At 53.0% G+C, this 16498-nt stretch overlaps 1 protein-coding gene and 1 long non-coding RNA gene across 7 annotated transcripts in view; one reads left to right on the top strand and one right to left on the bottom strand.

Annotated features, from left to right (window-relative positions):
- Tfeb (transcription factor EB) overlaps positions 1–16498 on the top strand; it is a 55826-nt gene that overhangs the window by 20296 nt on the left and 19032 nt on the right. The window contains exon 1 of one of the 5 annotated variants that reach the window (XM_006244446.5): positions 10342–12677. The exons of 3 other annotated variants lie outside the window; for them this stretch is intronic. Coding sequence is in view for 1 of the 2 variants with exons in the window: in XM_063267087.1 (XP_063123157.1) it covers positions 14490–14494 (5 nt within the window). In the remaining variant the exon portion in view is untranslated. Of the gene's footprint in view, positions 1–10341; positions 12678–14267; positions 14495–16498 lie in introns of those variants that run through there. One more of the 5 variants, XM_063267087.1, reaches the window with a different exon arrangement.
- On the bottom strand, positions 4132–13964 carry LOC134480340 (uncharacterized). 2 transcript variants are annotated; one of them, XR_010054712.1, is made up of 2 exons: positions 13389–13964; positions 4132–13251 (listed from the first exon to the last, which is right to left on the bottom strand). It is a non-coding gene; the product is annotated as an uncharacterized LOC134480340 (long non-coding RNA). The 2 variants fall into 2 exon arrangements; XR_010054713.1 differs by having other exon boundaries at positions 13435–13964.

The raw sequence follows: 16498 nt of genomic DNA, 5'->3' as shown, positions 1-16498 counted from the left end.
TACAGAGCAAGTTCCAGGACAGTCAGGGCTACACAGAGAAACCCTGCCTCGAAAAACAAACCAAAAAGCAAACGGAAATATGTTTTATGTGAGCATATGCCATGTAATTGGGTGTTCTCATAGAGAGAGTAGACTCACCCTGGAGCTAGGGCTTCAGCCTGTCCTGAGCCATGGGGCAGGGGTGCTGAGACCCAGACTTAAGTCCTCTGGGAGAGCAGGAAGCCCCCCTTCCCACAGGGCCATCCTCCAGCCACTACAGACACTTCTGAAACCCAGAGGAGTAATAGCAAAGGCTCAGCGGATGAAAGCACTTCCTGTGCAAGGATAAGGACCAGAGTTTGAATCCCCAGCGGCCACATAAAAGCCAGGCATGGCCACAGATACCTGTAACTCCAGGGTTGGGAGTCAAAGACAGAGGATTTCAAGAACTTCTCATCAGCCAGCCAAGGGGAACAGTGAGCTTCAGGTACACATGCGCGTGCACGTGTGCGCACACGCACGCACACACACACACACACACACACAGAGCGAGAGAAAGAGAGAGAGCGAGAGCGAGCGAGCGAGAGAGAGAGAGAGAGAGAGGAGAGAACAGAACAATTTAGTGTGTTGCACAGTGTCAGTACACCAGGAACTTCTGTTTTGGAAAGCACTTTGTTTTGTGTGTGTGTCTCCAAGGTCAAATGAAATACATCTTTCTGTGAGTCATGGTAAAAAACTTTGGGGCCATCCTAGAGACTCTCTCTCCTGCGCAGAGTTTTTGCAACACCTCCTAAATATAAGACCCAGCGCCCTAGTGGGGCTGAGGTGTCCAGAACCCAGAGACGTGGCAGAGGGGGAAGGGGGTCTTCAGGGCCCAGTTCTGCACAAGCTCAAGCAGAGGATAGGTGATCCGGAGTGTTGGCTGGGGGTGGGGAGAGGAGAGAGGAGAGAGGAGAGAGGAGAGAGGAGAGAGGAGAGAGGAGAGAGGAGGAGACAGTTCCTGGCATGCTTGGTTGGCTGCTGATCTGGGGGCTAAAGAGCCTCTTAAGAGAGGCAGCTTCTTATTGGTGGAGGCTGCAAGGCCGTGCCTGGCAGAAGGTGTCATGTGTGTCAGAGCAGAGGTTTGGGTGGGCGTCATCTGGGGACACTGGGTAAAGTTGTTTTAGTGGGGTGGTATTGAGGACTCCAGGTTGGGACGCTCCCCTCCCTGCCTGTAGAATCTGGGTTGAAATGAGGGGCTCATCTTTCCTTCTCTCGCTGTGCCTCGGGAACCTCCTGAATGTTCTCCTGCCCTCTGCAGCTGCAGCTGGCTCTGGTAGGCCTGGTCTGCGACCCGACCCTCAGCTCTGAGTCCTGCTCAAGGAGCCAAAAGCCCTTTTATGCCGTAAGGCCTAGCCCTGGCAAGTACTTGGACCACTCTGGGCCTCAGTGTCTCAATTGTACAGTGGGTACCTAACACATAAGCTGACGGCCTGCTAGCGGCAATGCCCATGCCTGCCTCGTGACTCAGCACGGATGACCGGGCTGCAGGAAGTGTGGGAGCTCTGGGTGGGTTAATGTTGTCTCTCTCGGGCTGGGAGGACTGAGGAAGGTCACGAGGACATCAGGTGCCTGTCTGGAGAATCCCCCTTCCTTCCCACCCTGTGACCGAGGGCAGTGGGAGGAGCTGTGGGGAGAAGCCTGTGATCGAGGCAGGCTGGGGATATCCCTGGCTTTGAGTAGAGATGGTCGGCTGAGGCCCCAGGGGGTGAGACCAGGTCTGGGAACCCCCAGCCTCTGAAGCACCCCCCCCCCTGCATTGAGTCTCCTAGGAGCCCCAGCTTGAGTTGTATGTTGCCAGGGGGAGGGGCAGTGCCCAAGGTAGCGGTCAATTTCCAGGAAGCGGTGGGCAGCTTCCGGTCCGCTGAGCAGGGAGCCCAGAAGCTTAGGCATGAGCTCCGTAGTACATTGTTGTGTTTAATACAAAGCCGCATGTATTGAGTACCTGGTGTTTGATTGTGAGAATTAACGTGAGCTAAGGGCAGCAAAGTACTTGATTTATGTGGTTCCTGTGAATGGAAACCGCCTTGTCGGTAATCTACTGAGGGAGCCTGGCCCTCTAGCCATTCAGTGTCCCTCCTCGCCCCCACTACCTAGGGATTCAAAGTTCCCAGGTTGTGTTAAGGCGGTCTGTGTGACAGAAGAGCCGGCTCACGGAACTTTCCAGTATTGATATCTGCCCTTGATTTGAGTCTGCTTCAGAGTCTCCAGTCTCCTGTCGACTGCTATGCAAACGGCTGGAATTGATAATGTGCATCTCCCAGGCTTTCCCCAGGACGGTTTCTGAAATGGCTTTGGGGGTCAAGCAGGTATGGATGGTGGCCTTCTGAAAAGTGAAATATGGGCGATAGAAAATGTCAGAGGAGGAGCCTTACTATGACAAGAGCCTCAATATTGGAAATATGACAAGAAAATTTGTACCCCTCCCCTCGGGACATGTCAAACAGCACAGCAAATTCAGTGAATTACAGCGTCTTATACATTCAGAATTATCAATGATAAGTAGTTGAGGCGTCAGACATGTTAATTAGCTTGGTTTAATTATTCTACGTGGTGTGAATAAATTATAACACCAATTGTACCCATAAATATGTACGCTATTTATTTGTTTTTATTTTCTTCGTGTCTGTGAGTGCCTGCAGCATGGCTGTGCCATGTGCATTTATGATGCCCACAGAGGTCAGAAGAGGACATCAGATGGCCTGAGTCAACATCATGCCATCATGCAGGTGCTGGGGACCGAGCTCAGGTCCTCTGCAAGAGCAAAAAGTGTTCTCAACCACTGAGTCATCTCTCCAGCTCCTACAGAGCAAAATGAGAGAGCTGGGTGGTCGTGGCATATGCCTTTAATTTCAGTACTCGGGACGCAGTGACAGGCTTAATGTCTGAGTTCAGAACAGCCAGGGCTGTCCACAGAAATCCTGTCCACACAAACAAATATAAAATTAAAGGCGAAAATGAAGGCTGGGTTGTAGCTGGACGGCAGAGTGCTTATGTAGTGTACAAAGCGGGCTGAGTTCTTTGCTGGACTTGCTAGAGCCTTCAATGGGCTACTACTCATTTAAAAATTAACTTTGTGTGCTGGAGAGATGGCTCAGCGGTTAAGAGCTCTGACTGCTCTTCCAGAGGTCATGAGTTCAAGTCCCAGCAACCACCTGGTGGCTCACAACCATCTGTAATGGGATCTGATGCCTTCTTCTGGTGTGTCTGAAGACAGTGACAGTGTACTCGTCATATATAAGATGAATAAATAAAGTGTTTAAAAAATTAATTTTGTGTATGTGTATGTATGAACAAGTATGTGGTATACGCATATGTGTGGTGTGTGTGTACTTGTGAGTGCACATGTGCAGAGGAGGACATTGAGTGTCTTGCCCTATCAAATTCTACCTTATTCCCTTGGGATAGGGTCTCTTTCTGACCCTGGGGCTAGACTGGGAGGCAGCAAGCCCGGGTGACTGCTCCCTGGATGGACAGCGCTGGGCATACAGACGCATGTACAGCCACTCCTGGCTTTCTGTTTGCATTTTCCTGGGTATTTGAACTCAGGACCTTGTACTTTGGCCTGCTGAGTCATCCGCCAGCCTTCCTGTCCTCTTTACATCCCTTTGATGTGTCCCCACGGCACTTGAGTCCTGATATTTAAAGCCCCATTTCTAGACGGACCTGCAGTAGACTATGTGTGGTTACCTGTGATCTCACTGAGGCTGGACCAGGGGCTCTGACTCAGTGACCAAGATGGACCTAGGACCCTGTTCGTCTTCCTTCTCCCCCGAGTGGAGCTTCTGCACTGAGAGCTGTGCCTGACTTTTCTCCAGCCCCCACCCCCTGGCTCCCAGCATGCGAACGTCTTGTGTGCCTGGCACGTGGTTCCTGGAGACACTTCAAAGGCTGGCACGGGCTAAAGCTTTGTCTTGCACTGTGTTCTCTGGGCCTGGGCTCCCCCTCTAATAAAGTCCCCACCCAGTGCTGCTGGAGAGAGGAGTTCCTTCTGGAGAGTGGGTGTTCTGTGTGCTTCCCAAATCCCACATACAGATGTGCGCAAACGAAACGAGCTTGTGATCTCTGGGGCAGTCAGTAGGTAGAAGGAGACCCCAAGCATGGGGTCCAGTTGGTTGAGACTTTTCTGGATTGACTGCTGTGTGACCTCAGTCCTCTAGTATGCTCCTGCCCCTCTCTGGTCTCTCTGCCTGCTGATGACTCTGCAGAGAGTTGGTCTGGCTGGCTCCGGATACCCATTTCACAGGTGAGCCGATGTACCAGCTGGGGGCAATGGCTTTCTTTTCCATGCCCTGATGAGAACCAGTGTTAGGGCAGGGAAGAGATGTGTCTTGGTGCCTTAGTTTACCCGTGCAGTGGGCCTCTCTGCAGCTCTCACATGCCGTTTTCCCTGTCTTTCATGTGGGGTCGCTGGAGGATGAGCTGTGCTGTGCCTTGCCTGGCTGTGCAGGTGCTGAAGCAGGGCTCGCTGTGAAGGCTGTCTGTGTGCGATGTGGGGCTCAGCGAAGGGCCGGAGGATGGCAGGAGGTGGTGCTCCCCCGGCAGAGTGTCCTCTCCTGGAGGGCTGTCTGCCTATTTATTCTTAGTTGTGACTCATCATGGGGTCTATTTTTAGCTTTCGCTTCAAATGTTGCCAACGTGTGGTGCAGGGCGACCCCTGTGGATGCTTCTGAGGCCTGGAGGAGAGCTGAGGCGAGCTCTTAAGTCATGCACCTGTCGTGACTTGAAGCTGGTTGTGTAGCAGGTGCCTTGTTAGTGCTCCTGGGTTGCCCTCTCTTGCCCTCTCATCCTGCTCCAGTCCTGTGCATGGGGACAGTGTGCGGCGATGTGGGCGTTGCCACTGGTCACAAAGCACAGGTCACAGCATAGGCTTCCCAAGGTAGCCATCAGGAGGTTCATTTGGCCTTTGATCCCCTGCAGACAAGGGTCTCAGAAAAGGGGAGCAGGCCAGGATGAAATGAGGCAGCTGAAGGAGGAGGCGTTAGCTAATGGGGGTGGGTGGGTGATTCAGGGCTCCGGGAAGAGGCTGAGACAGAGGGCTTCTCGGCTTTTCTCTCCGTCGTCGGATGACTCTTGGGATGGGGTTCAGAAGAATCAGTGTGTACCAGGCACAGTGGCAGCGGTGACTTTGACACAGCAGCCGTGTGGGGTTGAGAACATGAAGGTGGGTTGGAGTCGGGCTTATTACCCAAGGCTGGCCTTGTCCCTTGCCATATATGCTGGATCAGATTGTAATACCTGGCCGCAGGGCATGGGGGTGCATGGGGCTGAAGTGATGGGGGCTGCCGGGGAGGTGCCTGTGTCCCCTCCCTTGTGCTTTGGAGTTGTGGAGAACAGGCTGGCATTTGGAGCCAGGGGCTGCAGCCAGCCCTGTGCTCTCTGGAATACCTGCTACCATTTCCTCTGGCCAGCTATTAGATGAGGAGCCAGGGAAAGCCGAGGTCTTTAAGATAAACGCATCGATATCAAGTTATTTCTTAGAGTATATATTACTGTTCTGTGGAAGTTTTCATACATGTACACTGTTATCTTGATATCTTTATACACCCCACCTCCATACTTCCCAAAGCTATGGTCTTGAGAGTGCGGGAGGTCCCCCCGGGTTGTCTAGGGTAGAGTAGATCCTCCCTTCTCCCCTCCCTTGCCTTAGCCTAAGGGGTCCATGTGTTTGGGGGTCCTGCCGCTGCGGCTGGCCTGGGGTTCTCTAGTAGTTGTTTGCTCATGGTCCTTATCCTCTGATGATTTCTGCCCTGCTCTGGTTGATGACCCCAGAGGGTGTAGACAGCACAGACTCCTTGGTACTGTGTGTCCCTCAGAGTGTAGGGCACAACTGAGTTGATCTGGGGTAGAGCTTTGAACCTGTATGGCTGCTTCTCCACACTGAGGAACCTTGAAGATAGACAGCAGTCGTCCCGGGGCTGGCGCTCCCAGGAGGAATGATCCTGAGCACGGAGGCCTCTGCAGCAGGGCAGAGCCCCACACACCACATCGGCTGCGAAAAGGCCTCTGCCTCAGCACGACGACCCAGAAAACTGGGACTGGACCGTGACTTTCTTCCCACCTCCCTTTTCCTTTTGTCCTTCTTCTGATTTCCTGTCTTCTGTTCTGTTGAGCTAGCCTCATGCCACCGCAGCCATGGCTTCCAGACTCCATCATAACCCTGAACGTAGGCTCTTCCCCAGCCTTCAGTTTATTCATCTGTGAGAGTAAATTAAGGGCCTCACTCTCGTTCTTGGGGCATAGGAGCAAACTGTCATGGTGAAGATGGGCATTGTGCAAATCCACATGCTCTTGCGCGCGCGCACACACACACACACACACACACACCCCTATACACACAAACACACATATACCTATCCACACATACACACACGTACACACAAACACATGCATCTACATGCAAACACACATATACATGACACGCACATATGCATGTGTACACATATACATAGACATTCACACACTAATATACATACACCTATGTACATACTCACACACACATACAAATACAAATACACCTGTACACACAAACACACACACACCTATATACACATCCACACATATAAACATGTACACATCCATACACACACATGGATTAAGCGTGTTCTGAGACATGATACTGTGTGAGGCTGACAGGAATGCCAGTCACTATGCTTGTTGCTTGACTAGGGAGGTGGAGGCCTTTGACCATCAGAAAATGAGCAGTCATCTCTCTGTGTCTGATGGGCTAAGGCCGTCACTGTGACCTTTGTGTGTGACCTTTGGGGAGTGTGGGCAGAAGCCTGTGGGGCCGCACGTTTGTATGAGATCCGCTGAAACCTGTTGTGGAGCCCCAGATGAAGCAAGGGCAGGAAGCTCCTGTCCCCAGGTGCTTCCCCGGCTCAGGAGAATGGAAAGTGATTTCAGCAAAGGGCCCTCCCCGTTAGAGCCGCAAGTGCCGGCTTGACTTCCTCCCTTCCCCTGTGCCCATTTCCACTCCTTGCTCTAACTCTGCTTGCTCCGGGGGGGGGGGGGGGGGGGGCGCTGGTTGCCTCTACCTGTTTAATACCCCTATCTGTGGTGCTTCAGCCTGCAGCCACAGGAGGTGTCAAACCCCAGAGCACAGGCACCAGCAATTCCTGCCCCAGAGGAAGCAGCTGGTCCAAGTCCAGTCTGGGACGTTGTGGTCAACACCTGATACCTTCTGAGTGGTTTTCTACCTTGAGACCTCTCAGGGAGGGGAGCAGGCAGCTGAACCTGCCGGTGACCTGCCCAACATCCTGGCTACAGCCGGCTGGTGACTCATTCCCCCAGGGAGAGTGCCACCATCTCTCCTGGGGCACCCTAAGGCTATCAGTATAGGCCGTATGGCCAGAAGTCCTGGGTGCCTCAGACACCGTGCAAATGGAGTTCACCCCTGGGCAGGCTGTGGCGGGAGCAGAAACGTCTTACATGTGGGGCCAGGCCACTCTCGTGTCCCTCTGCCCTCTCTCACTGCTAGAGAAATTACAATCCCAGGAATACACTGTCCCTGTCCTGTAAGAGGTCCCAAACCATTAGACTCAGGAGTCCCTGTTTCTAGTGGCCTGTTTGCCTTCTCCTGCCTGGACCGATGGCTTGCCCATCCTTGCAACCCTTGCTCCAGCCCTGCTACCCAGGAGGGGTGGGAGGCTCTCTTCAGGGAAATGAATTCTTGGCCTGAGCCCAGATGCTGGCCTGCCTAGCTTTGCTCCAGGGTAATATTGGGTGCACACACAGCCCCATTGTGTGCCTGGGCCTCAGGCCTGCGTCATGGGCCTGGCACCCGCGCTATCAACAGCAGTGGCTCCCTGGTCTCTTCAGCAGCTCCCACGGGGGGCCTGAGCCCTCAAACTGGTGAGGGGGCAGGGGCGCTGGTGATTAGGAGAGAGTCCTGGGGTGGGGCCAGGAGTAGGGACCTGCTTGATTGCAGGTCCCCACTTTCAGGCTGGACTCCTGAAATCACATGACCCCAGCTCTTCACAGCTAGGGAAGCAAGGCAAACTTCTTCCTGGTAAATAACTTCTCCTGGGCTATGAGGGAACCTGATACACGAGGATCTGGAGCCCCCATGTGCTGTGTCAAGCGAGGAAAATAGTGATCAGGGATGGTGTGGTTGGTGGGGAGAGCAAGCCTCCAACGCTGGAAGGCAGGCCCTGCCTCAGTTTCCCCACCCCAGCTGTATTGTATGTGCCCTGCCGATAGGGAAAAGGAGTATAGAACTGGGCCGTGGCCAGGCAGGACTGGGCTGAGAATCCTCTCTTGAGCTTCACAGACTGGCTCTGAGCCCCATCCCAGGCCGAGGTTCCACTGGCAAGCAAGACATTCTGCCTCTCGATGCTTCTATTCTGAGAGTTTGGCCTGACTCTCTGTACCTCCTCAGGTTTCCAGCCTGAAGGGGCCTCTGTGGCAAAGGGAACGGCCATGAACAGCTTAGCTCTGGCTAAGAAGGGTCCCACTTCTGTCTTATACCCAAACCGAAGGCCAAGGGGAGAGTCCCCATACATGTCCTGTGTGGGGTCCTTGTTTCTCACCTCCCTAGTTGTACCCCGATTCCCACAGCCCTCCTTCCTAGCTATCTTGTCCATCCTGGACATGAGGCCTGGCACCTTCCTTCAGTACCTTACCAAAGTGACAGGGCATCCTTTTGTGCCTGTGAGACTGTGAAATGCCAGGGCTGGTGCATGGGGACATGGAGATCATAGGAAGTAGAAGGGGACGTCCAGGGTGGCTCCCATCCTTCATGCTGCTCAGACTTACTGTTCTGTTTATACCTTTCCCAACGCCCTGCCATCATGCCTTCCTGTCAGAACACAGCAGTGAGTAGAACAAGCTCCCAGTGCATGAACATGGCAGGCATAGCTCAGAGGGTAGCATTGGGTACCGGCTACTTGAAGGATTATGGGAGGTGCCAAGGAAGAGAAACACCAGGACAGACCTGGAAACTTACACACTGACTAGAAAACTGGGCAGGGGAGTAGAGATTTGGGTCAACTGTTCTGAGCACTTACTGCTCGTGCATAGGACCCAGGTTTGATTCCCAACATACACATGGTGGCTTACAGCCATCTGTCTTTCCAGTTCTGGGGACCCAGCACTCTCTTCTGATCCCTGTAGGCTCTGGGCATGCATGTGATATACATCCATCCATCCATACATGCATGCAGGCAAACACACACACATGAAATGAAAGAAAAATTAAAAAATTGGACAGGAACTTCCTGGTCATCGTTTCCTCCTCCTCTTCCTCTTCCTCTTCTTCCTCCTCCTCCTCCTCTTCCTCCTCCTCCTCGTGCAGTGTATGAGTGCACTTCAGACACCCCAGAAGAGGGCATCAGATCCCATTACAGATGGTTGTGAGCCACCATGTGGTTGCTGGGAACTGAACTCAGGACCTCTGGAAGAGCAGTCAAGTGCTCTTAACCGCTGAGCCATCTCTCCTGCCTCATCCTGGTCTTCTTGAGAAGGTCCCATGAAGGAGCACATGAGAAAGCCCTTAAAAGCATCCCCAGGAGTGGTGAAGGGATGCACGCAGGGGTTAGAGAGGGTGCAAGGACTATGCAGTCACAGCTACCAGCCAGGTCAAGGCTGGGGACTACGTGTACAATGTGCAGTGCACAAACCTGACGGCCTGAGTCTAATCCCCAGAACCCACAATGAGAGAAGTGACTCTTGGAAGTTGTCCTCTGGCCTCCTTTCCCATGCTGTGAAATGTGATGCACACACCCACACAACAGACTAAAAAAATGTTATATACGTTCATCTGTCCATCTGGTGTATCCACCTATCATTTATAATTGTCTCTCTATATATACATTATGTCACTCTATCCACTCATCTATTTATCCATTTATTTATCAGCCCACTTATCCATTCCTCATCTACACATATGTTCACCTATCTACCCCCTTGTTCATCCATCCATCATCCATCCATCATCCATCCATCATCCATCCATCCATCCATCCTATATCTATCCACCTATCCATGCATCCACCAACATGAATGCATGTGTCCATTCATGTATCCATCCATGCATCCATGCATCCATCCATTTATCTATTCATCCATGCACCCATGCATCCTTCTATCCATCCATCATCCATCCATCATCCATCCATCCACCCACCTATTTATCCCTGCATCCCTGCACCTATGCATGCATCCATCCATGAATGAATGCTGTTCACCTCTCAAGGTTTATGGAGCACTCAATCTGCCAGATGCTGGAGTATAAACTTCACACTTGGTCCATACGGAAACTCTCCAGGACGGAGGTTATTTCATTTGTACACCAGGAGCTCTATTAAACTAGATGCATTGATGAAGCTCTCACAGCCAATGAGTGATGGGTCTGAGATTCTGCCCAGTCGGCCTCCGAACACAAACACTTTCTAAAAAATTCTTGAATTTGTATTTTATGTATGTGAGTGTTTGCCTGCATGTATGTATGTCTGTGCACCCTGTGTATGCCTGGTGCCCTCGGGCCAGAAGAGGGCTTTGGATCCCCTGGAACTAGAGTTACAAATGGTTGTGAGCTGCCCTGTGAGTGCAGGGATCAAGACCCGGGTCCTTTGCAGGAGCAGCCAATGCTCTTAACTGCTGAACTGTCTCTCCGGCCGCAAAATACCGTGCTTGTAATGTTGAATCAAATGGTATCCCTTGGTGTCCCAAGAACACCTGATCCCTCCCTGATCTCTGAACACAACAACAGTGTTATCAAATGAGTGGTGTGCTACCTTTCTATGGTGTTCGAGCTCTGCAGTTCTGCCCGGAAGCTCCCTGCAGGTGGAGAGCAATGCCAGGCTTCCCATCCCATTGGCATCTGCTGGTCGGAACCAGGAACCACCCCAACATGTAGTGTTCTGCAGTTATTCTAGTAAGCCCAGTTTCTTTTCTCTACCTCTGCAACGCTTGCATCTAGGGGCAGTCTTATCTGCCCCTGTCAGAAAGGTCTACGTACACATTTAGCCACTGCATCTGGCTCAGGCAGTCTTCTCCAGTGACTGACTCAGGTCCCCACAGGGAAGGAAGTCACCTGTCACCGTCTCACCTGCAACTGGCCCTTCTAATATTTTATTTATTTATTTTGGAGCTGAGTATTTATTTTATTTATATATGTACACTGTAGCTGTCTTCAGACACCAGAAGAGGGCATCAGATCTCATTACAGATGGTTGTGAGCCACCATGTGGTTGCTGGGATTTGAACTCAGGACCTCGGGAAGAGCAGTCGGTGCTCTTAACCACTGAGCCATCTCTCCAGCCCCCTCAACTGGCCCTTCTAAACTTGAGAGCTGGCAGCCCAGTGTCAGTCCAGATTCCTACTGTCTGACAAAAGAGTGTGGCTCTAAACCGTTTATTTGGAAGGTTTCCCGAGGACTACCTGGGAAAGTAGGGTCCAGGGCTCTGGAAGGGCAGGAATCAGATAAAATGTAAATTGTAAAGGTGTGCTATTGTCTCTCTCTCTCTCTCTCATGGGGGAGGGTCTTAGATCATGCTTTGAGGTTATCCAGGGAGGGTTTTGGCTGGGGTCCATAGTGGGTCACTGGGGCAGGAAGCTAATCGCCATCACCTCTGGCTGCATATGGTAGTGCTTAGGTGGACTGCTTGTGGCAGAGATGTGGGCCAGAGGATGTGGCTGGACCCTTAGCAGCTTCTTCTGGGTTCACCAAACCCAGCCCGGTGGTCAGCCTAGCCCTCTTTCTACAACTCCCTTTGGTCTGTGTCCAAGGCAGCCCCTTCCCCTAGGCTCCATGGCACAGTCTACGTTCAACAGACGTAGAGAATCTACAAGGTCCCATTAACTGAAAGAGGAAGCTGGCAGGATCTCTTCCTTGGTGTACGAATATGTGTTTACTGCATTCCCAACACTGAGCCCCCAGAGTGCTACGTTTTCATCTACAAAGGTTTGTGACCTGCTGGGTGGCACATAGCCTGAACCAACAGTCCCCCTCAGAAGTGGAAAACATGATTATTATTTTGTTTGTTGAGACTGGGTCTCTCGATGTAGCTCTAGCTGCCCTGGAGCTCACCTTCGGTGTTCTGGGATTTTAGGCCTGTGCCACCACACCCTGCTAAGAGTCCCCTTCAACTTCCCAAGGCTGTCACAGCTGTCATTATTCCTTCCTTTTCTTTTGCTGCCCCTGCCTTTTCTCCAGGCCCATGGCTACCCCGTGACAGTCAGTTAGTCACTATAGCAGGGAGTCAAGTCTTCTGGTGTCCTTCTCTTTGTGTGCCCTTCTAAATAAGACGCAATTTGTGGCACGTGGTGTGTGTGGGAGTTAGTTTTGCAAAGTCGCCCCTGTTTCTTCCTGGTGAAGGATCTGTGGAGTCTGCTCTGAGAGGGGCCAACCTCTGATTCCACTCCTACCCCAGCCCTGCTGACCTCATGCTGTGGGGCTCTACCTAGTGGGGAGCCTACCTAGGTAGGGAGAGAGAGTCAAAAAGAGGGAGTGGTAGGTAGGTTATGACTCAGTCGGTGGAGTGCTTGTCCAGTGCACATGGAACTCAGGGTTTGATTTTCAGACCCATGCGAAACCAAGCTTAGTGGCTCAAGTCTGTAATCCAAGTACTTGGGATGCGGAGGCAGAAGGTCAGAAGATAAGGTCATCTTCACCTCTGTAGTGAGTTTGAGGCCAGTGTGGCTGCATGAGATGCTGGGTAAGAAAGCCCCCAGCCTGAAGCTGGCAAGGGCAGAATTTACCTGGGGCAGGGCTGGGGCAGGGCTGGGGCAGGGCTGGGGCAGGGCTGGGGCAGGGCTGGGGCAGGGCTGGGGCAGGGCTGGGGCAGGGCTGGGGCAGGGCTGGGGCAGGGGTCACACATCTCCACTGGACAGGTGCAGCATATGGATTCTTAGGGCTTTACTTTTCTTCCTAGCTGTCACTTGTAGTTCTTCTCTTTTGACGTTCGGTCACAGTTGGGTGTCTTGGTGGTTGTGTCAGGCACACGTCTGCCCCTGTTGGCCACCCACCTCACCTCTGAGTCTCCCTGCTTACTAGGAGTGTCTCCTCCCCAGGTCCACCTTACCCACTGTATAGAAAGGTGGCCGTGCTGGCTCCAGGCCCAGGTGAGCTGGCCAGGGGCAGAGAGCGTTTGCTCAGGAGCTATAAGGTGGGCTTGTGCTGGGGGTGGTTTTCTGGTTCACCCTCACGTTTGGGTTCAAGCTTCTTGCATATGTGGGGAACCTGCTGCCGGAGTGACAACCCCTGGGAGGGAAATGGAGCAGCTCAGAGTCCTGGAGGAAGGATGTGGAGATAAAAATATTTACTTGGGGTGGGAGGAGATGCTGCCGTCCCCACCCCACCCCACCCCACCCCAACATGGTTGGGATTCCTCTCTGTCTCTTGGGAAGGGCAAAAGGCTGATGCTTACCAGAGGTAGAAATGGGAGCAAAAAGGCTTCCACGTTTTTCTCATACCTGCGCGTGGCCCCGGGGAGGTGGCTGCAGGTGGCTGGTCAGCACTGGGATGCTGACTTGAAAAGTGCTGTCACCTCAGGCTAGTGTCCTCTGGCTCCCTTGGCTGGTGGGTAGAGAGGCCCTAGGTACACGGCTGAGCTCTGCGTCAGGCAGCTGACGTCCCTGGAGACACCCAGGTGGGCTAGGCTGGGATAGCCCCCTCAGCCAGGGAGCCTTCAGGTTCTCTTCCCTGGAGCCAACTGTATCTTGGGGTAGGGCAGGAGAGGGCGTGGAGTTGGGGAAGAAGAGCCCCTCAGCTGAGGGTTCTGGATCACTGCTTGTGGTCGTCCAGTGGCCTCAGTCCATACCGGCCACCCTCTCCTGCCCCCACCATGTCTGAGTCAGACTGAAAGCAGAAGCAGCCAGACGCTGTGCCGGGTGAAGCAAGGCAAAACCAACTGTGCTATTTTGGAACCTAGTTAATTCCCCCTCGAGCTCCTCCACCTCCTCGTTCTCAGGGCTCCTGCTCTCTCCTTGTCTGAAGTGCTGTGCCTTCCTCAAGGGGACAGTCTGGATGGTACTTGGTTTCCCTGGTCTGTATGAGGTGGTGTTAAATACTCTCCTGTCTGGCTTGCTGCCTAAGAGGTGCTGGCTTCTAGGGTTCTAGTCCTTGGGTGGGTGTTGGGGCAGAGCGCCCCCATCAGGTGGGAGCTTGGCAGAGGCTAATGACCCCAGATCGCCCTGCCCTACCCTGTTCTGCATCTTTCACCAGTCCCAGGCCAGCTGTCAGCTGTGGCTCCCCGGGAGGGAGCTGAGCAGAACTTCAGGTGGGAGCCTGTCCCAGCAGCCAGTCTCAGAGGGACGGGGGAGGGGACTTCCTGACTCAAGATAATTTGGGGCCAAAGGCCTTTCTGAACCTGTGAAATCAACTCCTGCAACAGTCCCAACTGACCCCCAGAACCAGAGGCTCTGTCTTGGTAATGCTAGGCCTGTTTGGGGTTCTGGCCCCATACTCTGGGGTTTCTGTGGTGCCCACAAAAGCTTGGGTTTCCCAGAAGTCCAGCCTGCAGTGGTAAATGAGGTCAGTGGGAGGTGGGGTGGGGTGCTGACGATGGGGGGTTGGAGGTAAGACTGTCACCTGTCCACGGATAGAGTGGACAAGGGCCGCTCCTGAGGCCCCGTGGCTGGAGACGGTACAATTGCCCTTGTCCTGTGTGTCTGTGTGTGCATGTGTATGTGAGTGAGTACGTGCTTGGGAGTAAGTACACGGCGTGGCTGTCTGTGAGGTGAGAGTACCATTCCGCTGCTGTCTCTCAGCAGCCGGACCTGGTGCCTCCTGATCTACTGAGAAAGAGGGCCAAGCAGCGGACCAGTAAAAATGGGTCCTTGCCCATCTTAGGCAAGTTGGAGTTGGGGTTTAGGCAGGTGATTGAGAATAAAGTCAGCGGGAGGGGGCTTGGAGTATCCCGAGGCTCTGTGTATGTGGGAGCCTTCTGTTTCAGAATCATCCTGATTGGGGGGGGGGGGAAGTCCCAGGGTGCTGTGCTCGTGTCAGGGAGTATCTACGGGTGCAGTGGTGTAGGTATGAGTGTGTGTTCTTCCTGCAATTTGTCCTGACGGAGCCTCAGAAAAATCTCAGCTTCCCTTCTGCTAGGCTATAGACAGTGGGCGCCCTGCACTCCAGCCTGGGCTGTCAGCTCCAGTTCACCGTGATTATACCTGTGCTGTACTTTTCTTCTGCTGTTCTTTTCACCCTGATCTCTCCTCCTCCTTGTCCCCAGTTTTCACTCTTGGGATCAGGTGACCAGACCCTCGGAGGTCAGCATGTAAAGTCTCTTTGTTCAATGTTGTACAGATCTGGGAATTGTTGGAATGTAGCTTCTGTCTCTGGGGCCAAGCCCTGAGCCTCTGCCCTTCTAACTAGCACTCAGGGGTGTGACGCTTGTGGATTGTGGTGTGCGTGTACCTATGCCTGTGTGTGCGCATCCCAGGCCACCTTCACACTCATCCTATACTTGGTGATCACCTTGATTCCTGATGCTCCCCATCTACTTGCTGAGGGCTGGGATTATAGGCTTGCAGCATCACCCCCACCTGATCACAGGTTGAAGAGTAAGGGCATAAAAAGACGCTTACCTGGGTCTAAACTGAAACCGATGGACAGGGATACCAGGTAGGGAGCTGACTGTGTACCAGCTACATGTCTACTCTGAGCTGCCATCTGTTTACAGATGGGGAAACTGAGGCTCTGAGAGCTTATGTACCAGCCTGTGACTACACAGCTGATAAGAGGCAAAGCCAGATCTGAGGTCAGCTTTGAAGGATCCAGAGCACATGTCCACCCCTCTGAACTTCAGTGCTCAGGTGAAATCACACTTCACCTGGGTCTCACTGTCAGAAGTACAGTGCAAGGGGTGGCCCTTGGTGTTCCTTGGTGGGACGACAGTCTGATGAGGAGGCTGAGCGGAGAGCGGTTCTGGGAGAGGGCTGCGTCCTGCTGCCACCTCCTTCCTTACACACACTCCAAGCGGACATGTAGGCAGCACATACGTGCTTGGGAGGCGGGTGGGTATGTGGCTTCAGGGGTAGAGTGTTCTATTACCTCCTTGTGTGATGCACATGACGACATGTGACCTAAGGCATGTTATCAGTCCCTCTCTGCCTCTTCTGTAAGATGGGGACATTTTACCTGTCACAGGTTGGTAGGGTTGCTTGGAGGATTAAGTCGGCAATATACAGCCACTCAGGATGAGCTGTGTACCCTCAGCTCTCAAGGAAATGATGAATGTGGGCAGTTTATGCCGTGGGGCTGCCTAGCTGTGTCTGGTCAGGGCTGGTTTCTCCTTCCTTTCTCTTCTCTGCAACACGCTTGTTCATTACCTGGCAGAACCTGGCTGTTGACTGTTTCTGAAACACTTAGATGGATAAGAAGAAGTAGGTTCCTTACAGAAGGGGCAGGGATCCAGGAGAGGCTGGGGTGAGGGTCAGGACCACAGGCCTCCAGGGACCCCAGGAGACACTGGCTACTGGTATAGCCAGGGATGCTTTGTGAGTCCACACCAAACTCCAGGAATATGATGGGGTG

This window comes from Rattus norvegicus, chromosome 9, assembly GCF_036323735.1.
Source record: "Rattus norvegicus strain BN/NHsdMcwi chromosome 9, GRCr8, whole genome shotgun sequence".
NCBI lineage: Eukaryota > Metazoa > Chordata > Mammalia > Rodentia > Muridae > Rattus > Rattus norvegicus.
The sequence above is the reverse complement of the archived record's forward strand: the minus strand, read 5'-3'. Positions and strand labels throughout refer to the sequence as shown.